Source organism: Elaeis guineensis, chromosome 13, assembly GCF_000442705.2.
Source record: "Elaeis guineensis isolate ETL-2024a chromosome 13, EG11, whole genome shotgun sequence".
NCBI classification, from domain to species: domain Eukaryota; kingdom Viridiplantae; phylum Streptophyta; class Magnoliopsida; order Arecales; family Arecaceae; genus Elaeis; species Elaeis guineensis.
The window spans coordinates 14478189-14495287 of record NC_026005.2 but is presented as its reverse complement, the minus strand read 5'-3'; the positions used below and the strand labels follow the sequence as shown (position 1 = coordinate 14495287).

At 37.6% G+C, this 17099-nt stretch overlaps 1 protein-coding gene and 1 pseudogene across 1 annotated transcript; both read left to right on the top strand.

Moving 5' to 3' along the window:
- Positions 1-3007: 3007 nt before the first annotated feature.
- On the top strand, positions 3008-4006 carry LOC140853089 (uncharacterized; annotated as a pseudogene).
- A 6799-nt stretch (positions 4007-10805) lies between these two features.
- On the top strand, positions 10806-11354 carry LOC140853088 (uncharacterized). Its single transcript, XM_073247192.1, has one exon. The coding sequence runs from the start codon at positions 10806-10808 to the stop codon at positions 11352-11354; it is 549 nt and encodes a 182-aa protein (XP_073103293.1).
- Positions 11355-17099: the final 5745 nt, after the last annotated feature.

Here is a 17099-nt window from a genome sequence, read left to right as displayed (position 1 = left end):
AAGATGGAAGTTTTTATCCCCTATAATAATTGATAAAAAATTTTATATTCTCAACAATTCTACAATGCTCGTACACTCACAACAGATAAGGATGTTAGGAATATGTACGTAATATATCTAAAGTTAAAAGCTATAATAATTAACATAGTTGTATGTCATTCTGTACCGGTGACTAAATCATTTAATGTGATAATCAACATGAGATAATACTGTAAATTTTGATAATGTGTATCCGACAAGCCAAAGTATGCTGACAGATCCTAAAGCTAAATAATATAGATTAGTTTATATGGCCAAATTATGGGCTATATAAAAATATTTGTTGTATGTAATAAAACATCTTATGGCTTCCTAACATTGTTCTAGATGGTTATCAAACCACTAAATTTTGAGGCTTCCCATCTATTAGTAAATAATTTTTGAAGAATGGCTCCAGCACTTCTTTCTTATGAGATGACTCACATTTTTGAGAAAACTGATAGTCCTCTTGATTAGATGACAATTTATGTGATGATTTATTTTATGAGCTTTTTTTTCTAACATCAGTTCTAGTTTTTTTTTCATATATTTATTATTTGCTTCATAGGGATATTTTCTTTTTAATGAGTATGAATAAAATCTGACTTAAAAAAATAGATGTATTTAATTTGAAAATTATAGGCTTTGGGTAGAGCATTATGACTGAGTAATTTTAGAAAAAAAATATAAGATTGGAGCTGTTTGCCATAGATAATTTCTTAGGATCGTCCACTAGATAATAAGATTGTGGCCAAGTCTAACTATCAAATGAGTTGTATTTTAGAAATAGTCGAAAAACATAACATCAGGTCCATATTATGATATACCATGCAAGAGTTGGATGTTTCATTCGCCAAAATAGCGAATTACCTTCAGATTGCTTTGAATCTAAGGGTTCAAGGACATGCACTCTCTCATAGGTTAAGAAAAAAGGATTTTTTTTTGAAAATTTAATTTTTGATCCTCTTTTTGACATCACTCTAACAAAGAATCTTATTGACTAGAATTATAACTCTCGATCCTTCCTTTTAAGCTTACCATAATACAACATCCTTTTGGTGCTATTTCACTTTAAAAAATACCTAACTTATCCTTTGATCGGAACTCCTCTTTTGAAAATGTTCCCTATTCTATGGTTCCAGATTTTTTGGACATTTTATTCCATGGTTTTCAGATTTTTTAGACGTATGTCCTATTACATCATGAAATCTCATTGCCTAAAATTGAAAATCATGATTATCAAAGTTGCCTTATTTAGGTGTTCTTCTAGGCCTTCTCAAATAGCTGAAGTTATCCCATTCAGGTGTCCTTCTTAGCCTTCTCAAGTTTCATTGGATTAGATAATATTATCATGATATTAATATTCAGGTATGAATTAATTTCTTTATAGGTCATCCTAAGTCTCTCCTTCATGGCAAAAATCTTTTTTTTTTTGTATTTCATTGACTTTGTCCAAATCCTAAACATCTTTTCTATTTCTAAATGAGCTTTTTGCAACAAAATTTTATTAATGATCCTTGGAAAGAAATCTAGCTTGTTAAAAGATCTCATCTGGATTTCTAACAGTCATAGATTATAAAGACATTGAAAATTCCATGTTTATAGCTGTGCACTCTTATGGTAGCAAAGTCTATATCATTTCAATTCATAATATATAACTCTCAATTATATTTTCAATGAAATAGTCTAGAGATAGAAGCATTTATCCTCTACAATGATTAATAAAAAAATTTATATTTCTAACAATTTGAGAATGCTCATTACACTCACAGTGAATAAGGATGTTAGGAATATATACGAAATATATCTAAAATTAAAAGTTACAATAATTGACATGATTGTATATCATTCTGTATTGATGATTAAAGCACTTAATGTGATAATCAATATAAGGTAATACAAAATTTATTTATAATTTTTTAGTATTTTATTTTTTTCTAATTAGATTGAATCACCTAATGTGATAATCAACATGAGGTAAGATGTTGAAAGAATGATCTTTTTATATTACAGTGATAGTGGCCCATCCTAAAATATTGAACATATACATTATTTCAAAAATTATCAAAAGAGTACTTCATCTTATTTTTTTTCATTTGCTAGCTCGAGTAATTTCGTTCGAGTAGTCAAAGAAATAAGAGTTACCATGGAAGATGAATTAAGTCCAAAAAATACTTTGGATGCTTAGAAGCTTGAAAAAGCTTTATAGAGAGTATAGGTTAAGAATTCAAGGATGTTAAAATCTTTCATGATATAATTCGTAGTTTCTGCATTATAAATTATAAAATTTTTATGTTTATGAAGAATGATCATCAGTGTGTGACCATCGAGTGTGCATATAAAGAATGTGGATAATGCATTCATGCTTCTTACCTTCAGAAATAAGATAGATTTATAATTGAAACAATAAACATGGAATATACATGTAGAGTAGGATTGCAAGTTTGATCTCACCCTATAGCTTTGAAGTTTGGATTTCAAATATTGTGAAGGAGAAAATTTAAGATATACCTTTGTATTGGCCAAGTGACAGTGTAAAAAATATTCATCATGAATTTAGTGTGGAATTGCCATATCATCAAGCTTGGCGTAGAAAAAAGGTTGCTATCAAAGAGCTCTATGGTCAGAAGTCAGTATCTTATGAATGCATATGATGGTATTGTGATGTCATTGTTGAGACCAACCCCAGGCCCGCAGCATAGCGAAGTATGAAACCCTCAAAGATCGATTCAGATGTCTATTCATTTTATTTAAAACCTCAATCAATGGTTCCATAAACGATTATAGACCTCTAACATTTATGGATACAATAGTTATTAAGTATAAGGATGGAGGAGTTTTATTTGGTGCTACAAGCAAAGATGCGAATGATGATATATTCCTCATAGCATATGCTATTGTTGATACAAAGAATAATGACAATTGGGACTGATTTTGTCAGATTTTGAAAGGAGCCTTAGAGTCTTATGTCGACTATTATAGATAACTATTTACGATAACAGATAGATATCAAAGACTTATGAAAGTAGTGTAGAAGTACTTTATAGGTAGCTACCACTTCTACTGCATCCGACATGTCAAAGATAATTTTAAAAATTACATATGTAGCATCCTTTTCTAAGTTTTTAGATTGGATTTTTAAAATACATGGGTATATTAGCATACAAGTGCTATATATGTGATCCAGCTGAAAAGAAGAGATTGGTTGATTTATTAAATACCTCTGCATATACTCTAAGGCCGAACATTTTTCAAAAATTAATGAGCAAACTTATAGGAGAAGTCTTAAGAGCAAGTTACTTTATTACGCATGTGAAATCGGAGCATTGGACAAATTCAATCTTTCCATATTTGCATAGGGGTATCATAACATCTAATATGGCTAAATATTTTAATAGTTGGATCCTGGACGCTCGACATCTTCCTATAAATGGTTGATCATATAAGACTCTAAATTATGTAATTGATGCATGATAGATAGACTCGAGGTTACATCATCCAAATCCATCTTTGCCCCGATCTTGAAAAAGTATCGCAAAGAAATGCATAAGAGGGTCGGATGTTATCCATCTTTATATCAAGTATTATGATTTATGACATAAATGATACAAAGTACTTATATAACATTGATCTATAGGAATACACTTGTTCTTGTGGTGAATGGCAAATCCTCTAGATGCTATGTAAGCATGCATTTGCATGCGTTGTGAAGGCTAGTAGATCATTATATCACTTCACTGATAATAATTTTCAGACTAAAATGCATAGAACAGTATATGTAGAATCTATCAATCCAATTTCTGATATTGAGGTGACCCAGAGTACCTCAAATGAGATCCATATTTTATCGTGAATCACGAAGACTCATCTTAGCAGGCCTAAGAATAAGAGTAGAACTTCACAAATAGATTCAATGAGAAATATGAAATGTGGGGGATGCAGGAAAGAAGGAGATAATAGAAAGACTTGTAATGAGACGATTAAGTAACTATTTAGGATTTGATTTATTTTGTGAGAAATAAAATAGTTGAGTATTATGAAAGTGCAATTTATCATGAACTTGTAAAATCTAAAAATATTTATATTTTTTAGTTATTTATTTGCTTTTCACTTGAACTTATATGCTTTGTTCTTATTTTAAATTTTATGTTTTTCCTTATTGAATTTTGAATAAAAAAATGGTAGCAAAGGAATGCCACTGCACACAGTTAATTTATCACTATATATAGTTAAATTAATATGATATACAGTTAATTTATCATTACACATAGTTAAATTAACATGATATATAGTTAATTTGTTACAACTAACATCCACATTTTCCAGAAGCCTCCTCCCTAAACTTTTGAGCCTTTCTTCTAATTAAAATGCATCAATCTATAGTGATAATACTTTAATTAAGACAAAAAAGATTTGTATAACATTGTCATACATCTAGACTAAAATAATGCATTTATAAATCTATTTTTTTTTGTATTTTATGTAGAAATTCAGCAACATAGGTGGAACCCACAATCAAAGGGAGAATATTCAGCATACGAATCAAGTAAGTTTTCAAAAAATATATATGGAGAAAAATATGATTTTTATTTTTGAAAAATATATTCCATTGCTATAAAGGCCTTTCCACTTTAAAATCTATATAAAATCCTTTATAAACTAAAAATTGTAATAGCAAAAGGGCTCTCTGATAAGTGTTTATCAAAGAAATCCCAACACTATGTAAAAATAGAAATAGTTTCCAACTCTCACAATTCTCCTAATAAGATTTTTCTATTAAATGGTTTCCTCACTCTTAATCTCGGCAGACTCTTCCTAATCCTAGGGTTGTGACTACTAAAATTATTTTTCAATCCTGAAAATCCTTAGGCTGTATTGGTTTGCAAGCCAATGCCTCTCTTGCAATAACCATCTTTCTAAAACTAGTAGATAATCAATTTTGAATATTCAATATTCAGAATTCAATTACATAGCCCTTTATCCAAAATCTTTAGTGGCCATGTGCATTTCAAATGCATTATAACTGATCTAAAAAGGAAAAAACTATAGAAAATAATCTAATAGATCTGATGAATGTAAGGAGAGAAAGAAAAAGAAAAAGGAAAAAGAGAGAAGAGATAAGAGAGAAAATTACCAGCTGACCTCGCCTCCATCCACGTCTGCCACCTCTATCATTGTTGCCGTCGAAGAGAAGGCCTGAGAACAATACTGCAGCCGCAGTCACTGCCGCCGATAGCGATAAGTAGAATAGCACTGAACTTGGCCATCAGAGCTACTCTTCGGAGAGAGGAGAATAGAAAGATGGAAAATCCTTTTTTCGAAAGAAAATACTACATTGAATTAGGAGCACTTTCATCTCATGAGGGCTAAAAATTAAACTCTTATTAAAAATAGACCAAAAGTTACAAAGTTAGTCATCAGGGCTTAAAAATTTAAGTCCAGTTCCCTAATAGATCGGGCATTAAAAACTTTTTTTTTCTATAGGCCATAGGTGTGTTCAGCTATTAAATGTCGCATATGGAGACCCCCCCTCTCTCTATCTGAAATATGCTCTGAGGTGAGAAACTTCTCCATTCTTTGTTAAAAAATAGAGAATAATTACGGAGCAAATAACATAAAAATTAGGAGGGCGGGTTGAGAAAGGTTAGAGGAGGGAGGAAGTGTGCCACTACATGAGGAGGAAAGATAGCCTATTGGAGGATCCTATTCCTGTTCAGAGATTTAGCCACCCACATGATGAGAAAATTGCAAGACCTTGTGAATGATAGAAGAAGTAGAGTAACTTACAGATTCGCATTAATGCTCTGGAGTCTTTGCATGTCATAGAAGATCAAATATTTTCTCTGACTTGCTTGATGGAAAAAGCTCAACATGAGAGAGGTTCTTGAAACAAACTTGGCACATACCTCAGACCCCTGTGTGAATTATGAACAAACACCAAAAGCAATCAACCATCTATTCTTTTTTTTTTTTTTGGTACAATCCATCTGTTCATTACTTGTCAAATCTTTGATATAATTTAAAAGCATCTTTGCCTTTAACTTGATGTCTTATATTCACAGTTAACATTTCATCATCTCTGCACTGATTGGATTAAGCGGACCTGTTGTGGTATAAAGAGAGTTTCTTTAGTCCCACATCAGTTATGAGTCAAGAGAAAATATAATTTATATAGATTGAAATATTCTCTTCCAATGTGAGGCATCTTTTAAAAGATAAAATCGTGAGGCTCTAAATGATTAAGGCCCATTGAAGTCTAAAGGTCCATTGAAACTTAAAGATGGTCATGAGTCAAAGTGGACAATACCTCACGTATGCAGAGGCGAAGGCAAAAGCCAACCATCTAAGCCATTCGACCCCTTGACCCATGACCACAACATTGGCACCGTCTGTGGGAATGCCTCTTATCAACACATACTTCCTCCTGGGGGGCTGTGTTGTGGTGTAGAGAGAGCTTCTTTAGTTCCACATCGGTTATGAGTCAAGAGGGAATATAACTTATATGGATTAGAACATTCTCTCCCAACATGAGGTGCCTTTTAAAGGATAAAATCGTGAGGCTCTAAATGATCAAGGCCCACTGAAGCCTAAAGATTGTCATGAGTATGTGGAGGTCATGAGTCAAAGTGGATAATACCTTACGTATATGGAGGTGAAGGCATAAGCCAACTATCTAAGCCATTCGATCCTTTGACTCATGACCACAACAGGACCTTTCCTAGAAAAATAGGGTGTGTCATTTTCATGCTGTTGGTGAGCATGGCAAGATCTTATTGGAAGGAAGGAAATGCTAGGCTGTTTCTCAACAAACACAAATCCATTTCCTTAATTGCAATCGAAGCAATCCTATCCTTTCAAGAATGGTTTGTGCTTTGCAAATCTACTGAAGTGGCTGAATTTGGTAAGGTCCGAGAAAAAATCAGAAGAAATTGATTCCGGCTTCAGTTATTTGACTCTACATCCTGGTATTAGAGGATTCTGGGGATTCTCTTGGAAATTCTTAGGTTCATTATATAGACGTTCACGACTCTCTACAACTTCATCTCCTTGTATCACTTTTGGTTTCTCCATCTACTGATGTATCACATGCTTTTCCACTTGTTTTTTCCTCGCTTTTCTGAAAACTTTGCAGCATGAACCTGTTCTTTCTCCAATAAAGAAGGGTGGCTCTGTTGAGCCTCCCCTTACACTCAAAAAAACTATTAAAAAAAAAGTGGAGGCTTTTCTTTTCAAAATATCTTTGCATTTCTTTCGTACCAGATATGCCACATGAGAGTTAATGAATAGTGGATCCCAGCCTTCCATGAGGATTGCCTGCACCTTCTCGCATCTTCAAAAGGGCCAAAAGGTAGATAAGTTGAGAAGCCGGCCTCTAAGATCAAGGCATGAAGCAATGGATGCCTAACTTACCTGAGTGAAGGAACTTTTGAAGAAGAGGTGAGAAACATACTAGGATGGAGCAGAGGCAACCAGAACTAATCCTCCATGCTTTTCTTCAAAGTTTCTTTAGACTGGAGCTTGTTCTTTAGACTGGAGCTTGTTCTTTAGACTGGAGCTTTTCTTCACGGTGCTCTCGATGTGTTATCCATCATTCACGGTGTCCCTCTCCTTCTCAGTTGGATCGAGCAAGAAAAAGAAATGACCGCGAACACCATCTGCTTTCCCCTTTAACTCCTCAGGTGGTTCTACCCCTGGAGTTTTCCAATAGCGATTCGATGATTATGAACATAAATTTCAAGAGATCAATCGTCAACTCGCTTAACTTCAAGTGAAAGATCGGAAGTCCTCCAACGACTATGACTTCCACACCGTCCAACCACTTTCTCGGCACGTCTTGGACCAACTGATTCCATCTCGATTCAACATGCCTTTGATGGAGCCATACGATGGATCCACCAATCCGATCGACCACCTTGAGAGCTACAAGGCTCTCATGACGATTCAGAGGGGACTGACGCCCTCTTGTGCATCGGCTTCCTGACAACTCTTTGAAAAGCTCCTCAAGCCTGATACTCCGGACTTCAGTCGGAAAGCATATATTCTTTTGGACAGCTAGAACATTCTTTCGTGGCTCACTTCAGCACCAGTCGAAGGCCACCACGAACTTCTGATAGTCTTTTCTCAATCAAGCAAGGAGAGACTGAATCACTTTGAGATTTCGTAGTTTGTTTTAATGTGGCCACGCTTGAGGTCAAAGATCTCAATGAAAATATGGCTATCTCGATCATGAAAAGAGGTCTGAGAAGATCTCGATTCATATATTCTTTGGATAAAACTCTCCCTCAGACTTATGCCGAGCTTCTAGAGCGTGCATACAAATATATGCATGCAGACGAAGGAGCTTCTGATCGATGTCAGACAGAAGATAAAAGTCAGAAGAAGAAAAAACAGAAGAAGGAAAGAGCTCCGGTCGAATCAAGTCGGCTACCATCCAATAAGCGAGCTTCGCCCCGACGACAGAGTCCAAGGCTGAGTTACGGCAGGTATGACTCCTATACTCCTCTTTTCACTCCTCGTGCGTAGATCCTTATGGAGATCGAAAGAGCGGAATATCTACGACACCCCCCATCGATGAAGGCGTTACCGAGGAACTAGGATCGGAAGAAGTATTGTCGGTTTCATCATGATCATGGTCATGATACCGAGCAATGCATCCAGCTCAGGGATGAGATAGAAGTCCTGATTCAATGAGGCTACCTCAAAAATTACTGGAGAGATCTGCCGACTCAACCTCCTGCTAATCGACGATCTCAACTGCAAACTGAAAAAATTATAAATAATCAACTGATTGCAGGGGTGATCATCATGATCTCCAGACGACTGGATGGGGGAGCAACTTTCAAAGATGAGTCGGCAAAGCGATGATGACTCAACAATGTAATAACTTTTTCGAAAGAAGATGTTCGGAGAATTCAAACTCTCCATGATGATGCTGTTGTTGTTTTGACAATAATAACAAACTATGTTGTAAAAAGAATCCTTGTAGATAATAAAAATTCAATCGACGTTTTGTTTTATTCAATTTTCTCTCGAATGCGACTACCGATTGACTGACTCAGAAGAGTCTCGACATCATTGGTCGGCTTCACAGGAGATGCTGTCACAGTGGAGGAAAAATTTTTTTTTCCTTAACTGTTGGGACCGAACCACAATAGAGCACTATTTTCATAACATTCACGGTGGTTCGAGTACCTTCAGCTTATAATGCCATATTCGGACGACTTGGACTTAACGCTCTGAGAGCAGTGGTTTTGACATATCATTTATTAGTTCGATTTCCAACAAGACATGGAGTCAGAGAGATGCGTAGAGATCAACAACTCGTCCGACGTTGCTTTCTTGTCTCCATCCAAAATAATAAACCTGATAACTCTTTATCTGTTGACAAATTGGATCAAAGAGAAAGTCAGGAGAGGGGTGAACCGGCTGAATAACTGATTTCCATCCCATTAAAAGAAGAAGATCTCGAGAAAATGGTCCGAATTGCATCACAATTACCCGACTCAGAGCGGCAACAACTAATAAAATTACTCAGAGCCAATGCCGACATTTTTGCTTGGTCAGCTACCAACATGCTCGGGATTCTTTCAGAAATAATAACTCATCGACTTAACATCAACCCAAATGCTAAGCCGGTGAGATAGAAGAAGCAACCTTTTACTACTGAAAGACAGAAGGTCATTGATGAAGAAATCGACAAACTCCTCACAGTAGGCTTCATCAGAGAAGCTATGTATCCCGACTGGCTTATCAATGTGGTAATAGTAAGAAAAGCCAATGAGAAGTGGAGGATGTACATCGACTATACTGATCTGAATGTAGCTTGTCCGAAAGACAGCTTTTCGTTGCCAAAGATTGACCAATTGGTTGATGCAACTTCTGACCATCGATTTTTGAGTTTCATGGATGCCTTCGTTGGATATAATCAAATCCGCATGGTATCAAAAGATGAAGAGCACACAACTTTTGTGACCGACAAAGACATATACTTCTACAAAGTAATGCCTTTCAATCTGAAAAATACCGACGCTACCTATTAATGGCTTGTCAACAAGATATTTAAGACACAGATCAGACAGAACAAGAAAGTATATGTGGACGATATGCTGGTGAAGAGCCTCCAAATTTTAGATCATATTCGGGACCTGGAGGAAGCTTTCGACACACTCCAACGATATCAGATGAAATTAAACCCGACTAAGTGTGCATTTGGGGTAACCTCCAAAAAATTATTTGGATTTCTTATTTCACAACGAAGAATCGAGGCTAATCTTAAAAAAATCAAAGTCATTATCAATATGAAGCATCTGAGTTCAAAGAAAGAGATACAGCAACTCAATGGAAGGATTGCCGCACTCAGTCGATTTATTTTTAGGTCGGCCGAGAGATGCTTGCTATTCTTCAAAACTTTACAACAGATGAAAGATTTCTCATAGTCGGATGAATGTCGATAATTTTTTAAAGATTTGAAACAATACTTGGCTTCTCCACCTTTGCTCACAAAACCAAAGGTCGGAGAAACATTATACCTCTACTTGACAACTTCAGCAGAAGTAGTTAGTTCAGTGCTCGTCCAGGAGGATGAAAATCGAATCTATCGATCAATCTACTATACCAGCAAAGTACTTCACAATATCGAAGTCCGATACTCAAGGGCAGAGAAAATGATCTATGCCCTAATCATATCGGCACAATAATTTCGTCCGTACTTTCAAGTCCATCCGATTGTAGTTCTAACAGATCAGCCACTGAAGGCAATCTTACATCGACCTGATACTTCAAGTCAGATGACGAAGTGGACAGTGAAGCTTGGTGAGTTCAACATTCAATATCGCCTACAACCGTCAATGAAGGTGCAAGTTCTAGCCGATTTTATCGCCGAATGTACTATATTCGACAATAAACCAGAAGATACAAATGACAACACAATAAAAGAGGCTACCACTCTCAAACTCAACTTAAAATCGATCTGGATGCTGCATATTGATGGAGCATCTAATGCACAAGGTAGCGGAGCTGGCCTCATACTTATGAATTCCAAAGGGATAGTCACCGAGTATGCCTTTCGGTTCAACTTTAAAGCCTCAAATAATCAAGCCGAATATGAAGCACTTTTGACTGGCTTGAAGATAGCCAAGGAGCTTGAGATTTATAGTTTAAAGATTTTCACCAACTCACAACTGATCGCTGGACAGGTCAAAGATAAATTTGAAGCCCGTGACCCCATTATGATGAAGTACCTTCAAAAGGTAAAAGATTTTACTGCAAGCTTGAAATATTTTGAGATCTTTCACATTCCCAGAGTCGAAAATGCTTGGGCCGATGTACTTTCATGATAGGCTACTATTTCTTTCAACTTACTGGGTCGGATATTTGTTGAATGCCTCAAACAGTCGAGTATTGATAAAATCGAAGAGGTATTGTAGCTTACTATCGAACCAAGTTGGATGGATCCGATCGTTTAATATCTGACCGATGGGACCCTTCCTATGGACTCCACAGAGGCTAAACGACTCCGATGGATGGCCTCTCAATATGTAATAATGAATGATCATCTCTACAAAAGATCTTTCTCTCTCCCCTTGCTGAAGTGTTTAGGACGTACGGATGCCGACTATGCACTTAGAGAAATACATGAAGGGATATGCGAAAATCATTTGAAGGGCAAGTCTCTAGCTTATAAAGTTCTGTGACAAAGATATTATTGGCCCACCATGAAAAAAGATGCAGCTGAACTCATCCGAAGGTGTGAACCATATCAAAAATATGCAAATATACAACATCAATCGGCTAGTCAACTGACGTTGATTGTAGCACCATGGCCTTTCGTACAATGGGGGATTGACATACTTGACCCTTTTCCCCTGGCATTTGAATAGAGAAAATTTATAGTGATAGCCATCGACTACTTTACCAAATAGATAGAAGCTGAACCTCTGGTGCAAATCACTGAAAGCAAGATAAAAGACTTCATTCAGAAATTCATCATTTACAGATTCGGTTTGCCATACACCATCATCACCGACAATGATCGATAATTTGACAATCAAAATTTTAGAGAGTTTTATGTGAAGTTCCATATTACGCACAAACTCACATCGGTCGGCCATCCATAGTCAAATGGCGAGGTGGAAGTAACCAACCAGATAATCATACATGGACTAAAAATCCGACTGAATGAAGCCAAAGGTCTCTGGATAGAAGAATTATATCCGATCTTATGGGTGTATCGAATGACTCTCCGTATACCAACTGAGGAATCCCCCTTCAACTTAGCTTATGGGATAGAAGTAATGATACCGCTTGAGATCGAATTACCGTCAACAAGAGTGGAGCAATATAGTAAGCCGAGCAACTCTGAATGTCGGAGAGCTGACTTCGATCTCTTTCCAGAACTCCAACAGCAAGCTTAAGTTCGGATGGCTGCATATCGGTAAAGGATAGCTCGGTATTACAACATAAGAGTCAAACCGAAAGTCTTTCGATCAGAAGATTTGGTCTTAAGAAAAGCAGAAGTTTCAAAACCCTTGGATTAAAAAAAAATTATCCCTGAATTGGGAAGGACCTTACAAAATATCGAAAACTCTAAGTCCGGATGCATATCAGACCGGATGCATATCGACTAGAAACTCTCGAAGGGTCGACGATTTTTCGAACATGGAATGCCGACAATCTGAAGATGTATTATCAATAAAGGTGTCGATATGTACATTATTTAAAATACAATCAGAATTTCAGAATCACAAACCTTTGATAAGTTTTATCAACTATTGGCTATATGTCGGCCTTCATTGCCAAAGCCGAGCTATCTACTGTACTTTGACACGAAGTTTATCTCAGCCTCCACTATAAAAATTAAAGAATCAACTACTTCGGTGATGACTGTATTTCACTTCTCATGCAAAAACTGACATACCGACTGTAATTTCAACTGATATCGACTACAAGGCTTTCACCGTAAAAATCGTTGTGCCAATTATATCTCGATTTTCAATGTCGGCTTTCCACTGTAAAAGCTGACCACAGTCGAAAGACTAATATGCTGATTTTATCCTAACTAAGCAAAATAAAATGCCAAAATGATCAAAGTCAGATTAAAATTATACCAACTAGGCTACGGTCAGTCGAGGGATATTCGGCTTACCATCGATTATCAGATAATTCGACATACAAACCCGACTAAATATCAGACACGGGATATTCGACTTACAATCATTATCCTAATTTCTATCAAGTACGTCAAAATGACTATGCGACTAACGGATATTCTACAAGTCCTACCGAATGATCGGATTATTGATTAATATTCGGTGACTACTTTACATTGCAGACTTTACAGACAATATTTTAGACCAACAAAGTTCAAACTTGGAAGAAAAATGCTTTCATTCATTGTCAAAACAAAAAGTTATAAAATTGGACCGAAATCTGATTACAGATATCTGATTACAAAAAAAGAAAGAAAAATACACCGACTAAGCTTCGTCATCGTTCTTTTGCTCGAGTGTAGCATCCTCAACTTGAACGATTTTGGGCTCAGTTGGTGCTTCTTCTTGAGTCGGAGCAGCTTCTTCTTCAGCAACTCCATCTTCCAATCTTGGAGGGATGATGCTGCTCAAATCGAGGTTCGGGTATAATTTTTCGATCACATCTCGGCCGTCTTCATACCCGACACAATACGAAGCGAAGCCATTTTCGAGGATCTCTTTCCTGTATTCTTTCGCATCTCGAAAATCCTTGATTGCCCAACCTAGTGCTTCTCTTGCCGACTTTGCTTCCACCTTGGCCAAATTAGCATCGACTCGAGCAGAGGATAATTCTTCTTCAGCCAGTGCCAATCTTTTCAGGTTGGCCCGATGACGTCCACGTTCGGCTTCAAGCTTTTCGATGCATCCATCTCGCTCTCGTCGAAGCCGGTGGATAGAATGCTTCTTGCTCTTAACCTGGATTCAAGAGTCGAAATAGTCCCGTGAGCCGATGCAAGTTCGGCCCCTGAGGATGCCAAGTCGTCAGTGAGTCGGAAAACCTCCTCCTGAAGTTTGGCTTCCCACTCCGCTGCCGACTTGAGTTGTTCAAGTACAGCCGCTTTCTCAACATCGACGGCTGCCGCCTTATTCTTCCACGCACTGCAGATGTAGGTGAACTTCGTGTAGCCGACCTCTAGGTCAGACATGTCGTGGATCAACTGCAGACAGAGGATAGGTCGGGTTATAAAAAAAAAAGAAAGAAAGTTTATCAAAGAGACTTACCCCGATAATGGTCGGGTAAAAGGACGAAAATATTTCGACCACCGACCGTTTCCTCTAATGCTCTCAATTGACCAAAAGGAGAGTCGCCTGGCACAGTCGCTTGGCCAGTATAAAATTAGCCAGGGCCGATTCATTGACGGACACTTGGAGGCTGAAGTGTACCATACGGCCCTCCAATACTACATCATCCACCGACGCCATCGGCTTTTTCCTGGTCTGTTGTCGGTGGCCCCATGTTTGAAAGCGAGGGGAAGCTTGGGCTTGACTGCACCCCAATTGAAGGAGCAACTGATGCAGTTGTAGATTGTTTGAGCTCTCTTACCTCGGTCCGAACCTCAGATGGTGGAACTATCGATGTGTTGGGAATAGTGTCCCAAAGCCAATCGTCAGCCTGTTGACGGTTGTGCTCTTTCATGTATTAGTATATGAATTATAAATTAATAAAAATTATTTTGATATTTTTTATTATAAATTATTTCATCTTCTAATGAACTCTCCTATGTTGTGGTGAAGTCCTTAGGACTATTTAGACTCGTTAAAGGAGGATTTGTCGTTTAGTCCTTAAACCTGTTCGCGACCAAATGATACGTTGTTACCAAGGATAACAACGTTTATCAAGTATAGGTCGTTGTGTGCCATATGGGTTGGTTGTCCTCTTAATCAAGGAGTGTGGAGACACTAGTATAGCATACAAGTGAGATGTAAGGGTACATCTGCACTGAACATGACCGACTCTGGAGCTTTTTCTGCTGTCAAGATTTGCTCCAATGGGATATGAGTATAACTGTCCCTCCGATCTGAGACTGCCACAGTGACTTGCAAGCAACTCACTGCACTTAGGCACTGGACTATTTAAATTTCTAATTCAGTGACGGAAGGCTGCTGGGTGTAGTCAAGTACTTGACTTGTCGGTGCGTGTGTCAAGATGGGATTGACCACTCCAGTTCAGGAGCTGTGTATAGTCATATTTTCATTTACCAAAACCTTAGCCAGGGTAGTCCTAGTGAGGAGTCACAGGACTGATTGAGTTGAGCACGATTCGGATGATCTGATCAGGGTTGATAGTTTAACCCAGAGTCATCATATACACAGGGGTCAAAAGGGATGAATTATACAGTAACCATATTCGCATAGGTTCTGAATGTTGCGATTGTGATTATTCGACCTATTCGAACGTCGAGTACCATTGCTAGATGGTCACTTCGATTAGTATAAAAATTGATTCCTGTGCTACCGATTTAGGTTCGAACCTACGGGGTCACACACATTAGAGGTTCCTATCTGATCTGATGGCGGGTGAAGAGTCACACTAGACTGGGACTCTTCGACCAAGAGTCCTAATACTTGGGGACTCTGAGTCCTACATGTCTGAAATTCTGTGATCGAGAATCAGGATTCTCTGATCATGAGTTTCATACATTTTGGGTACCGGGGTTAAGAGTCCCACTGGTTTGGGACTCTTTGATCAAGATTTCATATCGATGGACTTTGATGTCCGATTGTCCATCGGATTTAGACTCAGTATTTATGAGAGGTTTAATTAGTGATTTGATCACTAATTAATTTAATTTGATTGAGTAATTATTTTTGGAACAAGTCCAATTGAATTGGATTCAGTTGGGTTTGACCCGATTAGGTTAAGAGTTGACCTAATCGCCAAGGTGGTTTGGTCCCTGATCTGATCAAAGATTGGGTTTAGTCAATTTTTGATTTGATTAAGATTTTATTGAGCCTAATTAAGCCTAATTATGTTAGGTTTAATTTATTCTAATTGTGCCTAACCTATTTTGATAAGGTTGGTTCAATTAGATTTGAAACCACCTTGACTTATCTCCCTGCGCCACCTCACCTCACCTGCGCCTATTTGAATTCACGAGAAACAAGTTCTCATGAATTTTCTCCCATGCAGAAGCCTTCCCACGTCCCTCCTTTGTGCACCATTTTGAGTGGATAAAGATGGTTGGTTGGCCATTCAAATTCAAATGAAGTTTGAATTTAAATGGGCAACTAATCTCATGCGCCACCTTATCCACTTGTGCGCCACTTATTCTACACGAGAAAAAGTTTCTCGTGTATACTCTCCACACACAAAGAAGCCCACGTCCCTCCCTTCTCATGCCTTAAGTGGATAAGCATAGGTTGGTTGGTATTTGAATTCAAATTTGATTTGAATTCAAGTGAGCAACCACCTAGCTTTATCCTCTCACACGGTAAAAATACGGTAAAAATACGGTCTTGCACCGCTTTAAAAGGGATGAGAAGGTGGGGCGTGCGAACATCTAATCTATGAGAGAAGGGTGGCATGAGAAAAGCCTTGTGCGTGAGAAAAGAAAAGAAAAGAAGAGAAAAGAAAAAATTTTGGGCGCAGGGTTTTCTGTGTGTATCCTAGGGTTACTGCCTAGGGTTCGGGAAGTGAGAAGGTGAGCTATGAGTGTCGTGAGCCCACCAAACTTCAGGGAGAGCTTCATCAACCTCTCTACTATCTTTGTTGATGATCCAGAGTATCTGAAGAGTCAGCAGACACCGATCGAAGGAGTTCGATCAGCATCGACCGTCGAAAGGGTTCTACAATGAACTAACATTCATGAGGAGCCGATCAGATCGAAAGTTTCATGTGGATGATCCACAGAGGCCAGACATACTGTGTGGCTATATTACGATGATCAGACCATTCCAACGGTGATCAGACTGCAGCGATCGACTATCTGCATGAAGGTAATGTGTTCTGAACACATAACAGTAAAACATTTACAGTAGAAGTTTAAATTTCAAATTTAAATGCATGCTATATATATCATATTTAAATCCTTATGTAAGATTAATATATATTAA

Coding starts and splice junctions, on each gene's coding strand:
- LOC140853088 (XM_073247192.1), top strand. CDS start 10,806: ATGACGAAGTGGACAGTGAAGCTTGGTGAGTTCAACATTCAATATCGC.